This window comes from Lepidochelys olivacea, assembly GCF_965140295.1.
Source record: "Lepidochelys olivacea isolate rLepOli2 genome assembly, chromosome: 2".
In the NCBI taxonomy this organism is placed as follows: Eukaryota; Metazoa; Chordata; order Testudines; family Cheloniidae; genus Lepidochelys; species Lepidochelys olivacea.
This window is the reverse complement of record NC_140412.1, coordinates 98,156,496-98,179,528: the sequence shown is the minus strand read 5'-3', so window position 1 is coordinate 98,179,528 and position 23,033 is coordinate 98,156,496. Positions and strand designations below refer to the sequence as shown.

The 23,033-nt window shown below is 38.1% G+C and overlaps 1 protein-coding gene across 2 annotated transcripts in view; it reads left to right on the top strand.

Annotated features, from left to right (window-relative positions):
- The window catches only part of RTTN (rotatin), a 143,523-nt gene that overhangs the window by 77,176 nt on the left and 43,314 nt on the right, over positions 1 to 23,033 (top strand). For both annotated transcript variants that reach the window (XM_084619019.1, XM_084619018.1), the window contains exons 31-36: positions 385 to 543; positions 4,700 to 4,771; positions 9,944 to 10,136; positions 11,894 to 11,976; positions 21,033 to 21,144; positions 22,395 to 22,593. In XM_084619019.1, the coding sequence (XP_084475145.1) occupies positions 385 to 543; positions 4,700 to 4,771; positions 9,944 to 10,136; positions 11,894 to 11,976; positions 21,033 to 21,144; positions 22,395 to 22,593 (818 nt within the window). The remainder of the gene's footprint in view (positions 1 to 384; positions 544 to 4,699; positions 4,772 to 9,943; positions 10,137 to 11,893; positions 11,977 to 21,032; positions 21,145 to 22,394; positions 22,594 to 23,033) is intronic.

The following is a 23,033-nucleotide window of genomic DNA, read 5'->3' as shown; positions in this document are numbered from 1 at the left end:
CATTTACAATTAAAAAGAATATTCAGGTGTTGTTCTTTCATATGACATATTTACAGATGTTTGTAGGCTTCAGATAAGGCATCTGCATCCATTTTCCTGCTGAGCAGTTAATATTTATACTTGTTAATGAAAATATATATACAGAAAAATGCTCCTTTTATGTTTGTTAGGTGGAGAGAATTATCTCATCCAAATACTGAAAGCTATGTTGTCGGTCTTTTATATGCTCTTGTGTGATAATACAAGTAATTCATTAGTAGCTGTTCAAGAGAATTTAGAGATAATGAAGACTGCATGCTTCATTATAAAGGTTTAAGAATGAATTATGAAATATTAACATTTCATACAATGAAATACAGCTTCTTTCTTGCTAAAATGTTCCAGGTAAGGTTCACCTCCCTTGGAATCGGATCAGCTCTTACATCTCTTGAATTAGGGTGCATTGCTTTAGCAGAGAGCTGTCAGAACATTTCAGGAGGGTTATGGGGAACAGTGATAAACATTCTTCTGGACCAATCAGAATGTAGCATGGTACGCAGAGAGGTATGTCTTTGTTTGTCCTCCTATTGTCCATGAATACACATTTCTCTTATGAATGTATCTTCAAGGGAAAACGTAGTACAAGATGCTTCCTTTGTAAGCTGTTACTGAGAGGAAAGCTTCCAAGACTTTCTCAGGTGGCACAACATTCCTGCTGCCTTGGAAGTTAAATGCTACCTAATGAAATACATCTTTTTCTTGTCTTGTCTTAGCATTCGCTTGAAAAGCACCAGAGACATGACTACTAATGTAAAGCAGAAGTAATTTGTTTCAGTGATATGCTAGTCTCAGTGGGGTCATAAAAATAATGAGTTGCACACAAAGATACTGTCTGCTGTTACTTTATTTAACCTTATAAGAATAATCTCTAGCCATTCTTGCTATACATTTTTAAAGCATCTTGAATTCTAGACTGCAAATGGTTTTAAGTTCATTTTGATGTGGTATATAATGCAGGGGCTTTTCTTGTCTGCTTTTCTCCATGTTAAAAGAAATTAAAGGTTGGGTTCACTTTATGCTCATTACTTAACTTTGTACATTAAACTGTATTTTTCTTTTATATAGAAAAGTGTATCAAAATACTAATTGGTAATAAGTGACATATATGTGCTACAGATTGTAAATTAGAATCTTAATCCTCTGCAGTTCAAGACCACTTTCACATTGGTAGCACACCACAGCACTGTGTAAAATAAGCTATTAAATTATACGTACAATTTGTATTTGTCATCCAGTAGCTGCTTACTTAATTTAAATAGTTTAAAAAAACACTCTAGAGGTCTGTCTTTTCACATGTTATTCAATGGGTGGTTTGTAAGCAACAAAAACTGCAAGGTGATGACTAGTGGTTTGTCTATTGCTAGCTAAGAACACCATGATACTCAAATATAAAGCAAACTTGTGTACACTTTCAAAACCAGTGTATGCTACTGGTCTCCGTTGCAACTTCTGTTAAATTCTGGAATATGCTCAAATTTTATTTATACGTTGACAGTTTAAGGTTGATGCACTATTCATGAATAAGCATCAGAGGTATATTTTTGTCCAGTGTAGCAGGTATTTATAATACAATAAGCATCTCACCTTAAATAGAAAATTCTTATTTCTTGTTTGTTGATAAACCCATTCCCAGGATACCTCTCATGGACTGGAAGGAAGCCTTATCAACAGGTCAGCGATTGAGCTGTAGGATGATGAAATCACAGAAGTGTAGGTCTGAGGGGACGTTTAGAGGTCATCAAGTCCAGCCTTCGGTGCTGAGGCAGGATCAAGTAAAACCTAGTGCATTCCTAGAGAGGTGTTTGTCCAACCTGTTCTTAAAAAATCCATTGAGGATTCCACAACCTCCCTTGGAAGCCTGTTCCAGGACTTAACTTTCTAACTATAAGGGTAGTTTTCCCTAATATCTAACCTAAATCTCCCTTGCTGCAGGGTTAAGCCCATTATTTCTTGTCCTACCTTTTAGTGAATATGGAGAACAATTGATCACCATCCTCTTTATAACAGCCTCTAACATATTTGAAGACTGTTATAAGGTTCCTGCCTCCCCCTTCAGTCTTCTTTTCTCAAGCCTAAGCATGCCTAGTTTCTTAACTTTCCTCATAGGCCATGTTTTCTAAACCTCTTATAATTTTTGTTGCTCTCCCATAGAATCTATCTCCAAATTCTCCACATCGTTTTTAAAGTGTAGAGCCTCAAACTGGACATAGTACTCCAGCTGAGGCCTTTCCAGTGCTAAGTAAAGAGGACAGTTACCTCCCGGATATTATGCACAACACTGCTGTTAATGTACTCCAGAATAATATTAGCCTCTTTCACTACTGTGTCACACTTTTGGCTGATATTCAGTTTGTGATTTGTTATAACAGGTCTTTTTCTGCAGTATTACCACCTAAGCCAGTTATTCCCCATTGTGTAGTTGGGAATTGGGTTTTCCCTTCCTAAGTGTAGTACTTTGGCACTTGTCGTTATTGAGTTTCAACGTGTTGATTTCACATCAATTCTCTAATTTGTCAAGGTCATTTTGAATTCTTATCCTATCCTCAAAAGTGCATGCAACCCCTCTGAGCTTGGTGTCATCCACAAATTTGATAAGCCTACTCTCCACTCCATTATCCATTCATTAGTGAAAATATTGAATAGTACTAGACCCAGTACTAACCCCTGTGGGACACTACTAGATACGCCCTCCGTTTGGTAGTGAGTCATTGATAACTACTCTGAATGTAGTCTGTCAACCAATTTTGCGCCCATCTTATAATCATTTCACCTTGATAGTATTTCCCTGATTTGCTCATGAAAATATCATGTGGGACTGTGTCAAAAGCCTTACAAAAATCAAGATGTATCAGGTCTACTGGTTCCCCTTATTCCTTAAGCCTGTAATCCTGTCAAAGAAAGAAATTAGGTTGGTTTGCTATGATTTCTTCTTTACAAATCCATGCTGGCTATTCCTTGTAACCCTACTGTCCGCATGGTCCTTACAAATTGATAGTTGAATATTTTTTTCCAGTTTCTTTCCAGGTATAAAAGTTAGACTGACTGGTTTATAATGTCCTGGTTGTCTTTGTTCCCCTTTTTGAAGATAGGTGCTATGTTTGTCCTTTTCCAGTCCTCTTGAATCTCACCGACCTCCATGACTTCTCAAAAATAAATTGCTAATGGTTCTAAAATTGCTTAAATACCCTAGGATGAATTTCATCAGGACTTGCTGACTTGATTACATCTAACTTACCTAAACATACTTTCACCTGTTCTTTCCTTATTTTCGCTTGTGTTCCTTTTCCCTTGTTGTTAATATTAATTGTGTTGAGTATCTGGTCAGCATTAACTTCTTTAGTGAAGGCTGAAGCAATATAGGCATTAAGAAATTCAGCCTTCTTGAAATGAATCTATAGGTTTGTTCTGATATCTCAGCTCAGAGCTAGACACACTCATCCAAACGGGGCTGAATCTGTGAACCATTTATGAATTTAATGTAACACACTTCTCAATTTAAAATGAAATAGTAATTTTCCTTCTCTGTTTTCCCTGTAGCCATAATAAAGCTTTGAACTGCATGAGTCACCTTCTATTGAAAAATAGAGCTAGGAATGTTCAGCCAATCGTTTATATCTTTTAGTTGTGTTGAAAGAGTTTAAAATAACATCTGTAAATGTCTTTTCAGTTTGCTTCAGTGACCACAGTGCAACCAAGATGTAGTTAGATTCAAGCTTTATAACTGAGTTTTAAGACATTAAAAAACACTTCAGCCAAACATTTACTTAACAAATTACCTATTCCAAATAAAACCACTTGTGAGCATTGCTGCACAAAAAAAGCTTTCAAGGAGTTTAAACCTCTCATATTGTAAAACTTAATGCTCACATCATCATAGAGCTGTTGGGATCATCTTTTATTGTATTTTCTAAAATGATTTAATGACACTAGATAGAATTATTTCACATTTTATCATTGAACACATTGTTTAAAATATGCCCTAGATATTTAAAGGGGAAAACTTAAATGGCATTGGCACTGTGTTGTTTGTGTGGCAGCATGTGTTTGGTGCTACACAAAAAAAGAAAGACACTGTCCTGCACCAGTGATCTTACAATATAAACAAAAATAGTCAAGCACATAAATGCATTGAGGGTCATTGTTGAAGGACTTCGCTGAAGTGCAGTGTCTTAAAAAGAGTCAACTTGAAATCTACTCATTCTTTTTTAAGTTTAAAGTAGTTTGTTTCTACACCTGCCCCAGACTTCCTCTGCCTTTTTTGATGTGTTTACAATCTCATTTCCCTGTTCTTTTAAAATATTTTTCTCTTTACTGCTGCTCTGTAAAATCTACACAAACATTATACTGGGAAAACAGTTAAACTGCTGTACAAAATGCTTTTAGTTTCCCAAAGTAAAGATTTTTTTTTTCCTCTAATGTCTTTGTTTGAGTAGTTTTAGGTGTTTGTGATTTTTAAGGTGACTGTGTGCCTTTTAAACTTTCTAGAAGCTTGAAATTTGAAACAGCCTCAGTAATATTTCAGGCAGCAGGGTGACTTGCTGATTGACATATCAGTTTGACCTATGCTTTTGCTTTTAGAGTGCTGTTGGATCTGGTTACTTTGCTTTGTTTAGCTGCTGCAGCAAGATGGCAGTATCGATGCTTTCATTTCTTTTTTTAGGCTGCTTTTATTCTTCAGAACCTTCTTGTAATCCCAATGCTAACTGAAGAAGTGAAAGATTGTGCTTGGCAGGTGAGTAACTACATTTTAATAAGAAAAGTCCATGTGGTAGAAGTAGATTAATTGAAATTAAAATAATTTTGCATCCTCAGATATTTATTGCATGTAAGTATAAGTGAAAGAAATCATTCTGTGTAGTTGTCAGAACTGATTCAGGTATTTTTCAAGAGAAAAATATGAATATTCATATTCTTTTCATGTTTTCAGTTAGAGTTGGAGAGAAAAAATATCTTTTTGTTTAACTATATGGAATGCAACATACAAAGTGTAGCTGATAGTGATATTACGTAACATGAGTAATTCAGATTCCTTGAGACATATTAGTAATTTGTTTTGGCCAAACTCAGAATGTGATATTACTTAGGTAGGGGGGAAAAGACCCCTTTGGGCATATATTTTAATACATTATAAAACATCTTAAAAGTATCAGTAGGTGGAAACAAAGTAGTCATTTTTTACCCCCCCTCCACCCCCCCCCCCCAAAAAAGGGGGGTGGGGATCATGCTGTGTAAATAACCTTGGTCGCTCTTTTAAAATTTAAAATTTCAAGCGCCTCTATATATTCCAGCTTGTGGGATATGGTACGCCTGGTGTTGAGATGTGGAACTGCCTTGAAAAGCCATGCTCATTAGTGGGTGCATGAGAGGCCTTGCATGAGGGTGATGTCCTTTCCCTTCTCTGTTGAGGGACTGCACCCTTCAACCACCTCAGTTCTTCGCCATCATCAAAGAGAGTGAGCAGATCTCACCTTTGTGTTCTTAGACTAGACCTTCCCTTATCCTAGGGTAAGATTTTCTTGTAAACATTTAGAGTGGCACAATGTAGAGTTCTTCCCTTGTCCCAGGGGTCTTTAGCCCCTTAACAGGACCATTTTGAGCCCAGAACCACATAAGGACTTCAAGAGGTACATTTCCTACCTGGTGATCATATCAAAAAGAGACACTCACATTCAGTGCCTTCTGTGGCTGGGTGAGACCTACTTGGAAAGTCAGTATGCAGTTTATATGCCTTTACTTGCTGTGCCATAAGAGAGAGATGCTTGAGGCTTCAGTCCCATCTAGTTCTCAATGTATATAGCCTGGTACTCTGATGGGCTCATTGGGGGCGCAGAGACCAGCCTCCGTGCCAGCGTCTTGTTACATACGACCCAAGATACACTTTCCACTTCGGCTTCAGTGCTGCCTTCTGTTACTGTCTTGAAACCAGAATCTCTTTGGCCTTATATTTAGAGCAAAGCCCTTACCCAACACCACTGGTGCTGGCTAAATCTAAAGCACAATCAAAGAACAAACCATCATTGCCTATTAAGTTCTCAGTAGCCTTGGTGATACTGGAGAAGTGCCCATCTGAGCACCTACTCCTTATTTTGAACCATTGAACCTGTCTAGCACTGACTCCTCTGTTGCAGCACCACAAGCCTGCTCAGGACCCATTTGGATAAAAAGGAGAAGAGGAAGCATATGGCCCCACAAGAGAGGCAAAAACAGAACACAAAAGAGGAAGTGCCATTTCTCTCCACTTCTGTACTCTGACCAACAAGTGATTTGAAGACATAGACAGCGGTGCTGTAGCCTCTTCTCCACACTCCTCCAGATCCAGATGTCATGACACCAATTTAACTTGGACCTCTCAAAAGTTTAGATTCTGCTAACACCTTTGATTTCTCTGTTTTGAGAATCCCCTGACTCAAACACAAGACACCAAACCTCTTCCTTTGCCTCAATCCACACATCATCATACGGAGGCCCTCTTCAATTACTCATGGTAGCCATATGTGCAGCACTTGTCTTTTGGAAGTTGCAAGAAAACATCAGCACTGGTGCTAATAACTGGTACACTCTGTTAGTACCAATGCCCTCATCAGCACCTCTCTCATATTCTGCATAACCATAGCCTTCCTTGTCTGCACCAGTCCCCCAGATCTGCAGAAAATTCTGCCTATATCTCAGGAATAGAATTGAAACTCTATCAGAGGGACCCTGCAAGACTCCTTTTTTTGAGGCACATTCAGATGGCACCTCCCAAGAGGATCAACAAGGATTGAGGAGAACATTCCTATCTCTTATCTGTGGAGGCTAGAATACTATCATTGTAGTGTATCCAAAACCAAATCCACTTCATTTCATTACAGCTTTTAGGGGATGAGAACATGAAGGTAGACCCTCAAATATGGCCCGTTTTAGTCTTTGTATATGACCGTTAAATTTAGCTGATGTACTTTTAGGCCTGGTCTACACTAAAAAGTTAGTTGACCAAGCTACATCACTCAGGGTTGTGAAAAAAATCGACATTCCTGAGGAACATAATTAAGCTGATCTAACCCACAGTGTAGGCAGATCTAGCTTGATGGAAGAATTCTTCTTCTATCTACCTAGTTACCTCCTCTTGAGGAGGTGGATTACCTATGCCAGTGGAAGAACCCCTCCCATTGGCATAGATAGCGTCTACATTGAAGAGCTACAGCGGTACAGCTGCAGCATTTCAAGTGTAGACAAGCCCTTAGAGAGTTGAGAATTATAATATGAAGACATTTGCAATAACATTTTAATATTGGTTACAAAGATTTTCACAAAAATGCTTTGTCTTTTTATAAAAGAAGTTTCAAAGGCTTAAAAGTAAGGTGTGAAAGAATCAAATCACAATATTCCAAATGAGGTATTACAAATTTGTAACTTCTACTAGTACTGATTTGAGTTAAAGTAATTCTTATTAAGAAACGCAATTTAGCTGAAATGTCATTTGTCACTTAAGTATTCATGCTGAAAGATATTATCAAACAAGATTTCAAGGTAACTGGTTGAGTTAATACAGTAGAGAGTCAAGTCACCAATTTAAAATGTAAAATTACTACCAGGATTAAACTTTGTACTGGAAAAAAATATAGCTTCCTCCTCTCCTTGGTGTCAAGTGTAAGGTGATTTATCTGTAAACCATCTAACACAAGAACATTCAAAAGAAAAGCTGACAAAAGGAATATGGAGGGTAGTAGGGAAAAGTGTCATAGGCATGCAGTGCATTAAGATTTTTATTCCTGAGGCAAACATTTAAAAGGTTGTTAATAGAGAATGCAGCCCAGATTTTGGATGTTAATGTTTATTGCATAGTTAGTGTAGTTATTTTTCTTGATGGCAGCAAGCTCTGTCTCTCCCATGTCTTTAAAATGGCAAAACAAACTTTTGCCATCGGTAAAAATCAACCCATATAATTTGATGTTGTTGGATCACAACACAGTATGTTATCTCAAGGTTGTTGAAGTCCGTGCATGCTGTGAACATAATTGGTGAAAGACTTCAGTGCTTTTTAGCACACCCCTGTGGCCATGAATGGCTTGGGACAAGGTTTTTAAACTGGCATAGGCATTTCTGGATATCAAAACTTGAACTCAGTGTCATCACATGCATTGTCTGCAAAATTCCCTGATTATGCAGAAGTTGTGGTTGATATAATTAATGCATAGTGCTGATAGCTCTGTGCATATGGAGTGCAACCCTGTAACTCATTGTTAACAATTTATACAAAGCAGAGAAGTGTTTGTCAAAGTAACTGTTGCATTCTTATTGTGTTTCAATTGGTGCAAAAGGCAAAAAATGTTGATTATTTGGACAGTTATGTATTGATGCTACATTACGCACACTAAAAAGAAGAAAAGGTACTGCTGGGTTATTACTCAGAATAACTTTATAACCCAGAGTATACTTTGTCCTTCTAGTTTGTTACCCACTTGTTTTTCTTCCAGTTAAGCTTAAATTCTGCAGAAATTGATACGTTAGGGCCTGATTTGAGTCCCATTGATGGTGACAGGAGTCTTTCCATTGACTTAAGTGGGCTATGAATCAACTTCCATGCCCTTTATATACCAAATAAAGCCACCACCAATGGCAAGTTGTTTTTTCTTTCAAGGAATTTTTACAATAGTTTCTCTTAAAGCAACGTGAACTGCTATTAGGACTTCTTTTCAGAGTAAGCTTTTCTTGTAATGTGCTTTGTTTGAACGTTACTCAGTGTGAGTTCCATTGTCAAGTAATGCTTAATTATTTTTTACAGTAAGTTCAAATTAGGTCTAGTGAAATCTAGTTGAATGTTAAGTTCATTACATATCATGTTGGGAAAATATTTTTAATCTAAGAAGTCACTGTAATAGTCTTAGATTGGAGACAGTCCTGTTAAGTCTTTCTCAAAAGGTGTAATACAAGTCTTCAGATTTATTTTTTTCTAAATTCACTGCCTAAAAATGAGTGCTTTAGAAACTTCTTGGCTTAAAATCATTCCCTATCCCTCCTTGTAGCCTTATATTTATTTAGCTGTGTCAGATTTTCTCTTACTGTTTGGTATATTTTATTTTCTGAATAGGTTTATATTTCTTATTGGATTGGAATGAATGGATGCATCTTAGTGTTTCTGTAGCTTCAATCAGTGTCTAATTTGTTCAGGATACTTATGTTTAGGGGCAGAGAAATTAAGTATATTAGAGTGCTGTGAAGGTGCAATGTCCTTTAGTGGATCTGCTGTCACCCCTGAACTCTTAATATTATTTTTATTGTTAAAAGTAAGGAACTTTCTCGGTAAAGAGTATTATGTGCATTGTAGCATATGCCCTCTCAGTGCATGGTTTAGCAGCAGCATCTATTGGCTTCTGAGCCAAGATTTCTAAGATTCCTTACGTTATTTTAGCAACTTTAGCTTTGCTCAAAGCTACTCCTTTTTCCCCTTTGAAATGAACTGTCAGTCGCTATCCATGAACAGAATTAAATGAGAAATTATAACAACTTTCTAGAGGCTTATTGTAAAGCTATCTTGATGATCTATACAGGATCAAACACAGATTGAAATTCATACTTATAATTAGCCACCAGAAGTCTAGCTGTTTAACGGTTAAGTTATTTTAAAACAACCAGTTTTTTTGTTACTACTTGTGATTTACAAAAAAGTCCTAAAACTGCATTCATTTGTGATGAATGCTTACAAACCCATACGATGTGTGACTGAACACGTTGCCATGATACGGAACATGTTTGTTTGTTTATTTTAGTTAAATATAATTTAGTTAAATATAATATATGGTGAGACTTTTCTTCAGATAGACTGTATAGAAAAGTTTTGGGCTTTGTTTCCGCCATGGGGGAGTATGTTTTGTAATGTAGATTCCTGTAAAGAAATACATTTTGATTACCCTGGTTTCCTCAGGGGCCTTGTGTACATGATGAAGAGTCTGGTCTGTCTCAGATAGGAAAACCTGCCCTTCAGGCTCTATTATATCATTGCCACTTCTATGAACATTTGAATCAGATGGTGAAGCACTGTTACCTAGGTCGATACACATTTGATTTGAATTGTTCCGTGGGAGAAAGCTGCATGGCAGAGAAAAATGGCATAAATGGTAAGTGACATTATTTATAACTTCATAATAACTTTATAATAATGCTTTTAAGCCAAATGCTCTTCTAGCTTGGAATTCACCTGTACGTGTTTTTACAGAACGTCGTGTTTATTCATTGCAACTGTCATTTTAAATTGAATGTATAGTTAAAGTTAGAATTGTTGGTCTCTTAAAGATGTAAGAATGAAAATTTCAGTTCATCTACTCCAGTATCCTAGAGACAATTATGTATTTTGTGTATGTGTTCGTAGAAGTTATAAATGGAAAATACCTGTTAGATCATCCAGTCCATCTTCCTGCAAAAGGTAAAGATGATGGGAAAATATTTAATTTAACTTTTAAGAGGTGTGACTTTGCAGTACAATAGCAATGAGAAAGCTCAGAGAGGCATTGAATATGTGGCCGGTTCTTAAAAGTGAAGCGGCCTTCATAGCCTCTTGAGAAGACACAACTTGTGTGTCTTAAGGCACCTCCCCAGGGACTCTTTAACAGAGTGGTGCAATTCAGACTTACTCTGATATATGACATAGCAAGGAATGTTGTGTGGCGAATATAGGATATTATTCAACGCCTATGGAAGTAAATTCTCTTTGTCCTCAGTGGGTCAATGAATGAACTCCTACTGATGCAAGACAGGAGAGGAGAATTAACTATAACTCCATATATAGGTTGTCCAAAACCAGGTTTGACATAGTATCTTTTTTTACTACAGCATTGCACAGACTCAGAGAATGCATGGCTAGGATCTCAGCAGTGAAATGATTATACATCACCTTGAAATTACTACTCCTTGAGCTAATTTCCAGCAGGACAGCACCCTTACATTAATGTACTTAGAACTGTTCTATACCACAGAAAGATGCTCTTCAATCAGAAACATAGTTTTGAAAAATCTCTGTCTAAAATCTTTTTAGGGTCATTGTTGACTCACTACACTTCCTCACATTACATTTCTTTGTCATTTTTCACAATAGGTTCTTCTTGGCTTATCCTATCTAGATTTCCTTAAACTATTCTATTAATTCCTTAGTATTTGATGTGTTTTCCTTACTTACACTCTACAGTGACTTGAAAGAAGTTCACCCAAGGTGCAAAATATCTGTTTCTAAGGAAAGAAAAAACAAAACCTATCTTGGACTCTTACTGGATTTTTACTGCTGCAATTTTTAGTATTTTTATATGTAACCATACAGCCTTGTGCTGTACAAAGCTAAGCAGAATTGGTTTGGTAATTATTTTCATGAGAGACCTCAAAGGAAAGCCTTCTGTAGTACCATACAGTATATTGTTGGTGACATAGTATGTTGCACTTTTCATTCCTTGGTGAGCATAGTATGTTGCTCACCTTTCCTCTCTTTGCTGGAGTCCTAACGGGTGTTGGGGATTAGGAGAAGTGGTGGAGGGAACTGAGGTGGTTGGAGCACCAGGCCCAGTTTTATAGCCCCGCCCTTAGAATATTGGCATATGCCAAAGGAGGGGGTTAAGAGGGACTCATGTGCACTCCTGTGGCCACTGCTAATAAAAGTTCCACTGTCTGAGCTGCCTCCGGCTGGCACATCCCCTAAGTGGGAATAAGCAGATCCTGTCTCAAAGAACTCTGGTTACAAGTAAGTGACCTTCATTTGCTTAGTAACTTTATTTTCCTGGTTGATTATACCCACCTTCCTTTCTATGCTTTCTCTACCTTTCCCCCCCATAAAAATAAAATCTTAAAACAGAATAGTTGAAAAGTTAGTTATTATTTCCTCTTTCTGCAGATTTTGATGACTCTATTAATCTTTGGAGAGTTCCATCCAGTCAAAGCCAATCTCCGAGTTCTCAGTCAACATCTGATACTATGGTAAATACCAAAGTATTGCATGCATATTACATTTAATATTGTTTATATAATATTTTCAAGAAAACAGACAGTAATGTAAGTGCTAAAACTGTAAAAATTGCAAAACTAAGCTAAACAATCATCAAGCTGTACACTTGTTTAGTTTTAGTAAATTGAGTAAAACCTCTGCATTTAGTCACGTATGCAAGTTCAGAAATAATGGCTTAAGTTACCCAGTTACATATGCAAGTAAACTTCAATTCTAGAGCCTCTAAATCTGATGAAGTTTCCTAAAAATTATGTTGTAATTTGATCTAATGAGTAAATCCAAATGAAGTTGTTCCTAGCTACTTTTTACTTTGTCCAAACTAATGGTTAATGGTTATGCCTCAGCATAACATGTCACAAAATCATGACAATGTGTCAGAATTTCATTGTATGCAGGTGCAAAGTCACAACATCTTTTGGGCCCCCAAAATGTTTTTAGAATATATGAAAATTCCACAAGCAGTGTTTGCAAGACACAGGACATTAGCAAATCTCTTTCTGGCTAGAAGAATGATAGCTGCAGTACAAGACTTCAAGCATATATTATCCCTCACGATATTAAATGTAAACCAAGAGAAATTGAAATGGATCCTCATGGCTGAAAGAAGGGATTCATAGGATCTCTGAAAAGGAAAAAAAAAATCGTATAATGTTCATATATTACCTGATGTAAGTTTTACATGTCTTGTCTACTCAGCGTTTCCCAAATGATAGGTCATGACTCCCCAGAAGGTTTTGAGATGTTGCACAAACATTTTAAGTTTAATAAAATGTAATTCAGTAAACTTAAAATGATAAAAAATAAATACAACAGAAACCCTTTAATGATATGTACCTTGAGGTCACTGTATTGTTATAACCTGAGCACTTGAGGTGAAACTATCTGTATGAGGAACTTAGATACCTTATTATCTAGAACTTCCAAGTAAGCTTGCATTTCAGACAACCGCCAAAAAATGTGTCCAAAAGTATTGGCAAGACCTCTCCAAAAAGATTCAGATCTGTTTTGAAAGCAGGGACGTTCGTGGTACCGATAATGGAATTAAAGGGGCACTTGGTCCACCTTGTAAAAAGACCTCAAACCTGAAAGTGAAAGATGGTACCATATTGACTGACAGGCAAAAACAATTTGACTGATGGACTGAGCATTACAAAGAATTCTATTCAAAGGATGCCATTATCTGTGATACTGCTTTAGCTGCCGTTCCCCAGCTTCCAACGATGTAGGAGCTGGACAAACACCAACTCTTGAAGATGTAGAGAAGACTATCGAAGAGATTGTGCCTAGGAAAGCTTGTGAGTAACATCTGTGCACTTCTGCATGCCTGTTGGGAAGAAAGCCATATACCCCAGGATCTGAAAGATGCAAAGATAATTATATAAAAATAAAGGGGACAGGGCAGGCTGCAACAACTATCAAGGGAAATCTTTGCTCAATGTGGTTGGCAAGGTGCTTGCAAGGGTCCTGTTGAAAAGACTCCAAGTCCTTGCAGAGAGAGTCTACCCTGAGAACGGTGTAAGTTCAGAGCTGGATGCTCCATTCCTGACACATCCTTCACATTGCACTTGTTGCAAGAAAAAAGCTGTGAACAGGCACCTCTCTATCTAGCATTCATTGACCAACAAAAGGCCTTTGACACCGTTAGCAGGAATGGCGTCAATAAGATCCCAGTTGAAAATTGGCTATCTACAAAAGGTGCTCTCCCTATTCAAGGAGTTCCACGAGGGAATGAAGGTAACCATCCAGTATGAAAATGAAACATCATCCAAGTTTAGTATTGATACTGGTATGAAGCTGCGTCTTAGCACCCACTGGCTTTGGTATCTTCTTTTCTATTCTTCTTAAGTATGCCTTTGGAAATGATCGATCTGGCATACTAATTGAATTGAGGATGTACGGCAGCTTATTTAACATCAGATGATTCCAGCATAGAAGGCATGACACTCAACTTACTATTTGGGATCGTCTTTTCGCAGATGACACTATACTCATCTGTAATTCACCCGATGAACTGCAGGTCATGGTGAACAAGTTTTCGATGAATGCACCAAGTTTGGCATGGTGTAATCAGTATAAAAAAAACAATTGGCTCGTTACGGAGTACCACATTCCACCTAAAATCTTTGTCAATCATGAGGCTCAGGACAACATGGATCACTTCTGCTATCTCAGCTCAATTCTTACCAATTCATAACCTGGATAGGGAACTTAATGCTAGAATCAGCAAAGCTTCATTTACCTTTGGCAAACTTACTTCACCTATTTGGAACAACAGGTTGCTAACCCTGAACACAAAGGTGGCTGTTTATCAGGCTTGTGTCCTTAGTACCCTCCTTTACGATTGTGAAAGCTGGTTTACATACTCCAAGCAGGAGCAAAGATTGAGCAGTTTCCACATCCAGTGTCTTAGAAAAATCTTTGGAGTTACTTGGAACCAAGTGGATCACCAATAACGAGATCCTTGAGAGAACCAACCTACAATCTATGCAAACTATGCGGGACTTTCACAGGCTTTGCTGGTTGGGCACATGGAGTACATGCCTCAAGATCGTCTGCTGAAGGCTGTGCTTAATGGCCAATTTAAGAAGTGCCCACAACACAGAGGAAGACCAAAGCTCCGATACAGTGACAAGGTGAACTAAGGCCTCAAGAAATTCAGCATTCCCACTGACAAGTGGGAAAATCATGCCCAGAATCGTTCAGTTTGGGGAAACCAGGTTAAGACTGGTGCAGCCACTGCAAAGAGCCATCAGAGTGCCCATGCTGAGGCCCACAGGTGAGCCAGGAAGCAGAGTATGCTTCAACCTCCATCTGGTGAGTGGACCTGTAGCCACAGGGGAAAGTTTGTTGCTCACATGTCGGGCTCTTTTCCCGTACCATTGCTAAGCACTGCTGACAGACCAACTTTGTTGTGTTTCCTTTCATCTATCAAGATGTTGGACAGCCATCACCAGATGTGATCTTTAAATTTGACCTTTCTCTAATTAAAGACACCAAGAGAAGATTACTCCAAGCCCAACAGGTGTCATGCTTTCCCCATCACACCTGAGAAAGAGCCTAGATGTCTTAATTGGTGAGGAACTGCAGGAGCATTTATGTACAGTGCAGATTATGTCTTGCTGACCCTAAGTAACTGAGAGTTGCCAGCTGGTAAACCGAATACAATGCTCTCCAGCAGGAACTGTTCTTTGATATTGTAATAGAAATAAAAAAAAATCCAAATTCTTTTCCAGAGTGCTAATCTTTGTAAACTGAAGCTGCTTTTTGTGTCAATTAGTTGAACTTCAATATTATTTATGGAGGCAACTACTGCCTCTTTTTAGTGAATCTTTAGATCTGTTGGGTTATTTTTTGACATACTGAAACATAATGGTGTTCTTTTTCCTTTAATGAATAATGATGGTTTTGAGTGCCACGTAATTCCTACTTTCATTAAACTATCTTACGCCAAAGACCTTGTTAAAATGGGTTCCTAATGGTCTTAAACAAGAGTGTTATTAAATTATTGTAGTTATTTTTGGTTTCTCCTACTTTTGACCTACTTCTAATGTAGAAATCATAAGTGCTTTCACTCCAATTAATCAGAGAAATTGACTGTTACTGAGAAAACGAATATAATACCTAGTTCTTGTATAGCAATTTTTCCTCCATAAAGCTCAAAGTGCTTCACAAAGGAGATAAGTACAGTTGTCTGTATTTTACAGATGGAAAAACTGAGGCACAGAGAGGTGAAATAATTTTCTCAAGGTCACACAGCAGGGTAGTAGCAGAGCTTGAAATAAAATTCAGGTCTCCAGGGTCCAGTCCAGCCCTTTGACCTACCTGTTTGTTCACACTGCCTCCTGGAGCAGGATCATATATTGTAGGATCTCTCTGGATTGCTGATTTTATACCATATCTGCATCTTTAGTTTTCTATCAGGTTATAGTATGGATAGTGGAAACATGTAATTTCTACTTCTCAGAGGAAGTGTTTCCTTTCAGCAGATAGAGTATAGTAGTCAGAGTGTGGTGAAAGTACTCTTAAATAAGACATTTCTTTTTAACATTCCCTTTAATTAATAATATCACTGAACACAAGTGACAATTGTGTTATTTTTATTTGATTATCTTTATATTATAGTATTAGGTGTCCAAAGACCTCGATCAGTACTGGGGCCCCAACATTCTCAGTGTTGTACAAAGAGATAGGAAGTCACAGTCCATGTCCAGGAGTGCTTATCATGTCAGCATGACCAGTTTGCAGTAACTTTTACAGAAGGTGGCGCAGTTTGAAGAAACTAAAGCCATCTCCAAAATGTGGCCATAACTTTCAGTGGTGACCATCCTTCCCAAGGGATCCTTCTCATTATTTTATAAATGTGTGTTTATGCTCTGGATCTATGGCTATCAGAGTGTTGTACAGTGAGGTGATTTAAACCTGGGATGGAGCTCTCACGAGAACTGATTATTCAAGGTCTGTTAGGGCAATGCCAATAGTTTGGGGGTGTGTGTGTTAATAATAATGGTAAAGAAAAAACCCTTAATTGGTAAGTAATGGTAGATGAAGGACAAAAACCCAAATTTCTTTTTTTTTCCATTTATGCTTTCCATTTTATTAGCTAACTCACAAATACCCCTTACTTCCCTGTCTTTTCCAATTTTCAAAAGCTTTAGTTTTTATGCCATAAGAAAGTTAAATTACTTCTGATGAGAGTACATAGGTAGTGGTAAAAATATCCTTTTACTGGATATGATGTCTTGTACCATAAGTTTATCACCATCAGAGCTGATTTGTGAAGGTGATAAGATCTTTCCTTCATAGGACAGCAGAACACTGTGAAAATGACATTGTATTATTGTATGTGTCCTGTTTAGATAGCAGAAAAATTCTGTTTTTAAGCTTTATCCTTCTGTGATGCTGTGAAGCCATTACCGTTACATTACCTTTGCTGACTTCACTGGTGTAAGAAGCTAACCAGGTAAATTATTATGGATTTTTACTGACCTAAGACCTTGTTTTCCTTTTCTTGGGATGTAAGATTCAGGCAGCTTGACAACACAAAGTAGGGATAAGGAAGCTGTAAAGTGTACATGTTTTATCTGTACTATATGCTGTGCTACTAATGGATTCTTGAAGTTTTGGATGACCATAATTGAGATTCCTTGTCTAAGCTTATTCTGTATGTAGTAATGAACTCATGGGCTTTCTTTCAACACTTCGGCACAGTTACGGCTTTGCTGGCTTATGTAACATTATTTACTAAAGCATTTTCTATGACTGTTGAAGAGTTTCTTTAAAAAGAAAGGAATTTGTGGCTTTAGCCAATCAGTAAAAAGATTTTCAGAGTTAAGGTGCAGTGCTGAATCAGTGCAGATCTGGCCATAATTGGGCATCTCTTCCCTTTGCTGACCACTGTGACTGCTGCTTTGTATTTGATTAACAAAAAAAATCCCACGCCCAATCTTCTGATTTTTTTTTTTAAGTAGTTTGGGTTTATTTTATTTCTGGATCCTGATCTTTACCGAATTACAAGATCACTGTGCTACACCTTTCTTTCTGAATGTACCAAGGCACTTCAGACCTGTCTGTGGGCCTGCAGGGATTGGCCAAACCTCCTTGTATCAGATTAGCTGCTTCTGGTGATGCAAACAGTGGTGATTCAACACTCCTGTGTTATTCATTAGCTTCATAACTTTTGAAGTTGATTTGAGGAAGTTGCAAGCAACGCTTTCACATTATCCGTTTCTCCTTCTTTCTTTTACTTTCTTTCTTCCTCCCCATGTCCCTCCCAACAAAGCTGAGCAAGTCAAAGAGGAAGAGGTGAACGCCATCTGAGAAGAGACCCTCTCAGACCCTCAGATCTCCCCAAATCAGCAAACACTTGCTCAGAAACTACTTCACAGAGATGTCAATCTTCTTGAGTACTTGGGATTCAGCAAACTGGTCTCTGCTCATTCAAGGATTTTTCTTCATGAGTAAGCCAAAAGTTCCCCCTGAACAACCTGGTCTGGTCCACCTCTAAAGGGATAAGCAACAGACTCCTGTCCCTGATTCTTAAGTGGTGAGTTAAGACCACTTGACGAGGAATCTGACATCCATTTTGACTCTCCGTCTATGCAAAAGGAAGATCTGAGTTCTGTTAGGATGATCCCCTGCACTTCATCTCCAGTTATATATATTGGCGAATGAGGAGCATTATGTGTGATGTGAATAAGCTCAGGACACCTCCACCAGGATGGGTTATGATCTAAAAGGAGAGAACAGAGCAAAAAAAGTAGGTCCTCTGGGGTGACTACCATATGCTCAAAAGGTAAAAGGAAATCAAAAAGACCAAAAAAAAAAAAGCTTTTTTTTGGGTGGATAAAGCCCAAAAGCTTTCCTTGTGCTCGTCTATTTCCACAACCTCTAGCATCTCCCCCAAAGCAGGGAAGTTCCACATTGGATCACAGTAACGACGAACCTGAGAAGCATAAGGAAAATTTTCCATTCAACTTCATTTCTTTTTCAAGGAGGAATGGGAAACTCCTAACAAAGGTAAAAGGCTCTGTCAGCAAGCTTTGAAATTCTGTATAGGATTATAGAAACTTTCCCCTTCGTTCTCCTCAAAGCCAGTGTAGGAATTGTACTTCCCACAAAGTTCCTGCAGAGAAAAAGATAGAAGCCGCTCTTAGAAGTTTCTTCAGAATCCCTGATAGCTCTATTTGCTGCCACGTGTTTCACTAGAGCCACAATATCCCAGTACAACAAGCTAAAAAGACACAATCTCATAATAAATTCAACTTGTATTATGGAAAATATCTGTAGTTACTGCATTTGTGATTCCATGAAACTAGTAGCAAGAGTTGTAGCTAGTTCAGTAGCTAGATGTCACATCTGGCTTTAGCAGATAGCTATTTGAAGTGCATTCTTGGTGCCTCAAAACTTTCTGGTGGACTTATGTTTGAGAAAGATTGATAAGGTGGTATCTGAGAACATGGACAAGCTAAGGCTTCTCACTCCAGCGAAGTCCTAGGCTGATTACAAACCCTGAGGCAAGGGCAGAGGTTCCTTTCAAAGCCCATTGAAATCAGTGGGGTATCTTTCCATTGATTTTGATGGGCTTTGCATGAAGCCTTTTGTTCTTATCTACAGAGAAAGAGAAGGGAATGCTCTTATTCCAGGGGTAAAACCTGGACATGGAAGACCCAGAGGAAATCCAGATCAGTTAACAAGTCCAACCCGTCCTTCCAGTCCAAACAGTCACTGTGATTGTAACCAAATCCAGAAATAGGTCTGGGGCAGGATAGCCCACTGCTTAGGTGCCTGGTTCCAGTTGACTTCAGATTGGTAGGCATTGTAGAATGTAGCATGGATACTTGCTCTACATTCCTTATTCAAGAAACATCAAACCATCTGTGAAGACTGGGGGAGCTATCTGTATTTTTTTTATGAACATTGTGGGAATCCCTGTTTGATATTCAGTGGGTGACCGATATAAGGGAGCCTTATGGTTAACTCAGTGCTATGGGGCTCTTTACCCCAATCCCTGGTATTTGACACACAGTACAGGTGCTAGTTTCTTTGTAAATTGACCCATGCCATGTTCTCACCAGCAGGCAGGCTGGTGGCCCTGAAGGGAGTGGGAAAAACTTCAGGCAGGAGCTTCTCAACAAAGGGACTTGGTAAAAGCTAAAAGATATCCTGGGACCTGAGCAACACACACTGAGGGGGGTGGGAAAAGAGGTAAGATTGTTTGAGAGGCAGCATTTGTAGGGGACAACCTGTCTCTTCCAGTCACAATGCTTGGGGAGGTGCCTGGGTTAAGCAGAACACATTTAAACTGGAAAAGAAAGGCTAAGTTTAGTAAGACAACACGTAGGCTTTTGATACTTTTGAGCCTTCTCTCTGCTTGAAATGTTCCTATGATTAAATAAATCATACTGTGTTGAATAAGCTATTTTCTGACCCTGCTTGTACCAGCTGGTCACAGTTTCTGGAGGGGATTCCATACCAGGGACCAAAATGAGCTGGACCTAGGGCTGTAGGTAAATATATTTGGTAAGCGGCATGCTGTAATGTAGTGATCCAGTCTTAAAATTGTGTGAACAATAGCGTTCCACGCTGAGAGAAATGGAAGTGTAGGCCTGTCACTTGAAATAGGCGTCCACAGAGAGAGACAATGACAACGCTGGCTATCATACTGTGGCCAGACAGCATGAGAAGCTGAAATCTAAATGCTTCAGTGATTCAGATTCTTTTTCAAGGGGGATGAAAAAATCATGATTTTCAGAATTAAAACGGAATGGGATTGGAAGGCTTCCAATATATTGAACATCTACCAGTCAAGAAAACTGAAATGCCTCAGCAGGTCTGTAGTCCTTCATTAGGGTTTGCAGTAACAAGACATTTTACAATAAAGTGTTTAAAGAGAAGACTTAGATCCTGAACCTAGAAAGACTTACACAGGCACTCACGTGTAAGAACATGAGTAGCCCCATTTTCAGTTCAGTGAGGCTGCTCACGTATTTGAAGTTAAGCACCTACATAATACTTTCCAGGATCAGAGCTTAGTGTTTTCAAAAAACTGTCCATTGAATGCACCTGTATTAATATAAACAGTTAGTGTAATGTTCACGACCAACTATTGTGTATCCACAGCAATTGCTAAGGGAAGAGCTATTTGCTTACTGCTACTCTGGTTATCTGAACATTTAACTATGTTCATTAGAGATTAAAAAAGGTGTGACAAAAATAAGTTCTGTTGTGGTTGATTTTATTCCATTTTGAATAGTTGAAAAGAATTGTGGAAAAGGCTGAGGTGCACTAGTGGTCTGTCATGACCACTGGGCATGTGTCACTGGCACTGTGGAGCTTCAGGTGAGGCCAGGTTTTTTTAAATGTATTTCCAGGAACCTGCTTTTTAACACTGAATATTAACACACACACACACACACTACCCCATCCCCGCCCAAACACTTTGTTCCTGAAAAATTAGCTATCTTCGGACAATAAACACCATAATAGTTACAAAGAGTAAATTGATTGCTTTGCTTTTATGACTTCCTAGATCTTTTCTGCATCGCCGTCATTGAGGAGTGTTGATGAGCTGCAGGCCCCTACCCCGCTAGCATCAGCTTGTTTTGTCCCTGAAATACCAGTTGACCGGCTTATGGCTCAAGGTAAACCAGATTTGAGTTTAATTTTTAAATGTATCCATGGACACAAACATTTTTGGGTTGGTTTGGGGTGAGGGGAGATTAGCAATATTACATGAGGTTTTCTGTGGAATTGAAGGTAGGAAATCCATTATCCTTATGGGAAGGGAGAGAATTACACATGAACATTAAATACAACAGCTACTTCTTAAAGTTATAGCTAATTTTAAAAAGTATCTTTTTGGAAGTTGGCTGGTTTGGCTATCTGACCTTCATTTGACCTAGAAGTCTAGAAATAAAAGGTTCTATGTACTAACAAGTTGGTAATAACCAAAAGTTGCATGTGGTGGCTTTTTTGTAGCCTATCTGAAATAAATTCATGGTCTGTCAGTTACTAATGGACAGATGTCTGCATTGCAAAAACAATCACCACAGTTGGCACTAATTGGTGTTCCTACTGGTGGTCTCAGCAGTGGGGCCACGTTACGTGGGCACAAAGTCTGAGCTTTCCTGGCATAGCTATGTAAGGAAGCCTGCACTAATCTTTTTAGAGATACACATGTTTGATGGACATCAGTTTTTGTTGCTGTCAATCTGTCAGTTTTTCAGAACACAAAGCTTTCAGTAGAGAAATAAATGTCTGACATAAAGATCTTCTGTTTTGAATTTCATTGTCTCATTCTTTCTCCATCTCTCCTAATCTGTCATCAATCTTAAAACAAACAAACAAACAAAAAAAAACCCCACACACTTCGGCCCTCTCTAGAAGAGTGATTATTTCAAAACTGTTTTTAAAGTAATTATCTGTTAAAATGAAAAACTATATTTTTAACATTTTCAGGCAAAGTAGCATTATGAATAGGCTTCTCTGGATTCCTCAGTCATAGAATCTGGGCATTGTCTTACTTAATTTATATAAATTTTGATAATATATTTTAGTATCACAAATGATTAAATAAAAACAACAGTTAAGGAACACTACATACAGATATTTCATTCATTATTTTAAATGTTTCCCACTTGTCTTCTTTCTGATTATTCATTCAGGTCTCTTGTGCCACAGTTTGCCAAGCAGCATTCCATATTTGAATTCTTGTAGTTTGAGGTGAAACTTCATATGTTTTTTGTTCCAAGAAGCCCTTGTTTTACTGTTTAAAAATCTAAAGAGAAGTTGGATACACTGGGTAGCAAATAATATGTATAGTTCTTTGTATTATGTAATCGCTCTGTTTTATCTTTGGATGAGTGTTTTTATTTTGGTCGCTGTGTTCTAGGTCAGAGTGACACAACCACAACAGCATCTCCAAGTCCACATGATTTTCCCCAGACTGCTGTTCTGTCTAATCAGTGTGCTCTAGTCACACCTCCTCTCCTGTCAGCTGTATGCAGCCTGCTGGACAACTTGCTGGTGGTTGTTCCAAAGGACACTGGAATTGCTCTTCGACAAGCACACTTACTAACACCGCTCAGTAGGTAAGAGATCAATAACTGCTGAGCTACAAACAGGTGCAGCAGTAGAGGAAAACTAGAACAGGATCAGCAATATCCATGTTTCTAACCAGGACTTTGTGACAGTTATTGATTGGCTCTCGGTACTCTGAAATGTTCACAAACGCTTTTTAAATGAAGCTAGCAGACGCATGTGTTCATTTTATGCTTTCGGAACAGGTACCCACTTCCAGACAGATGATTCTCATTATTTTCAGTGAGTCTTTCTGGTACAGGTTTACATCAGTGTATGCATCTCCTGTTTCCCTTTGGTAATGATTAACCTTTGTTCAGATGGGTATTTATTTATTCTCCATTTTTGAATATGTGATCATCAGACATTGAGAGTTGTAAGTGATTATATTTCATTGTGATATTTTTAATTGCACAAAGTGTATGCTTGTGTATATTGGAAAGTTTGGTTT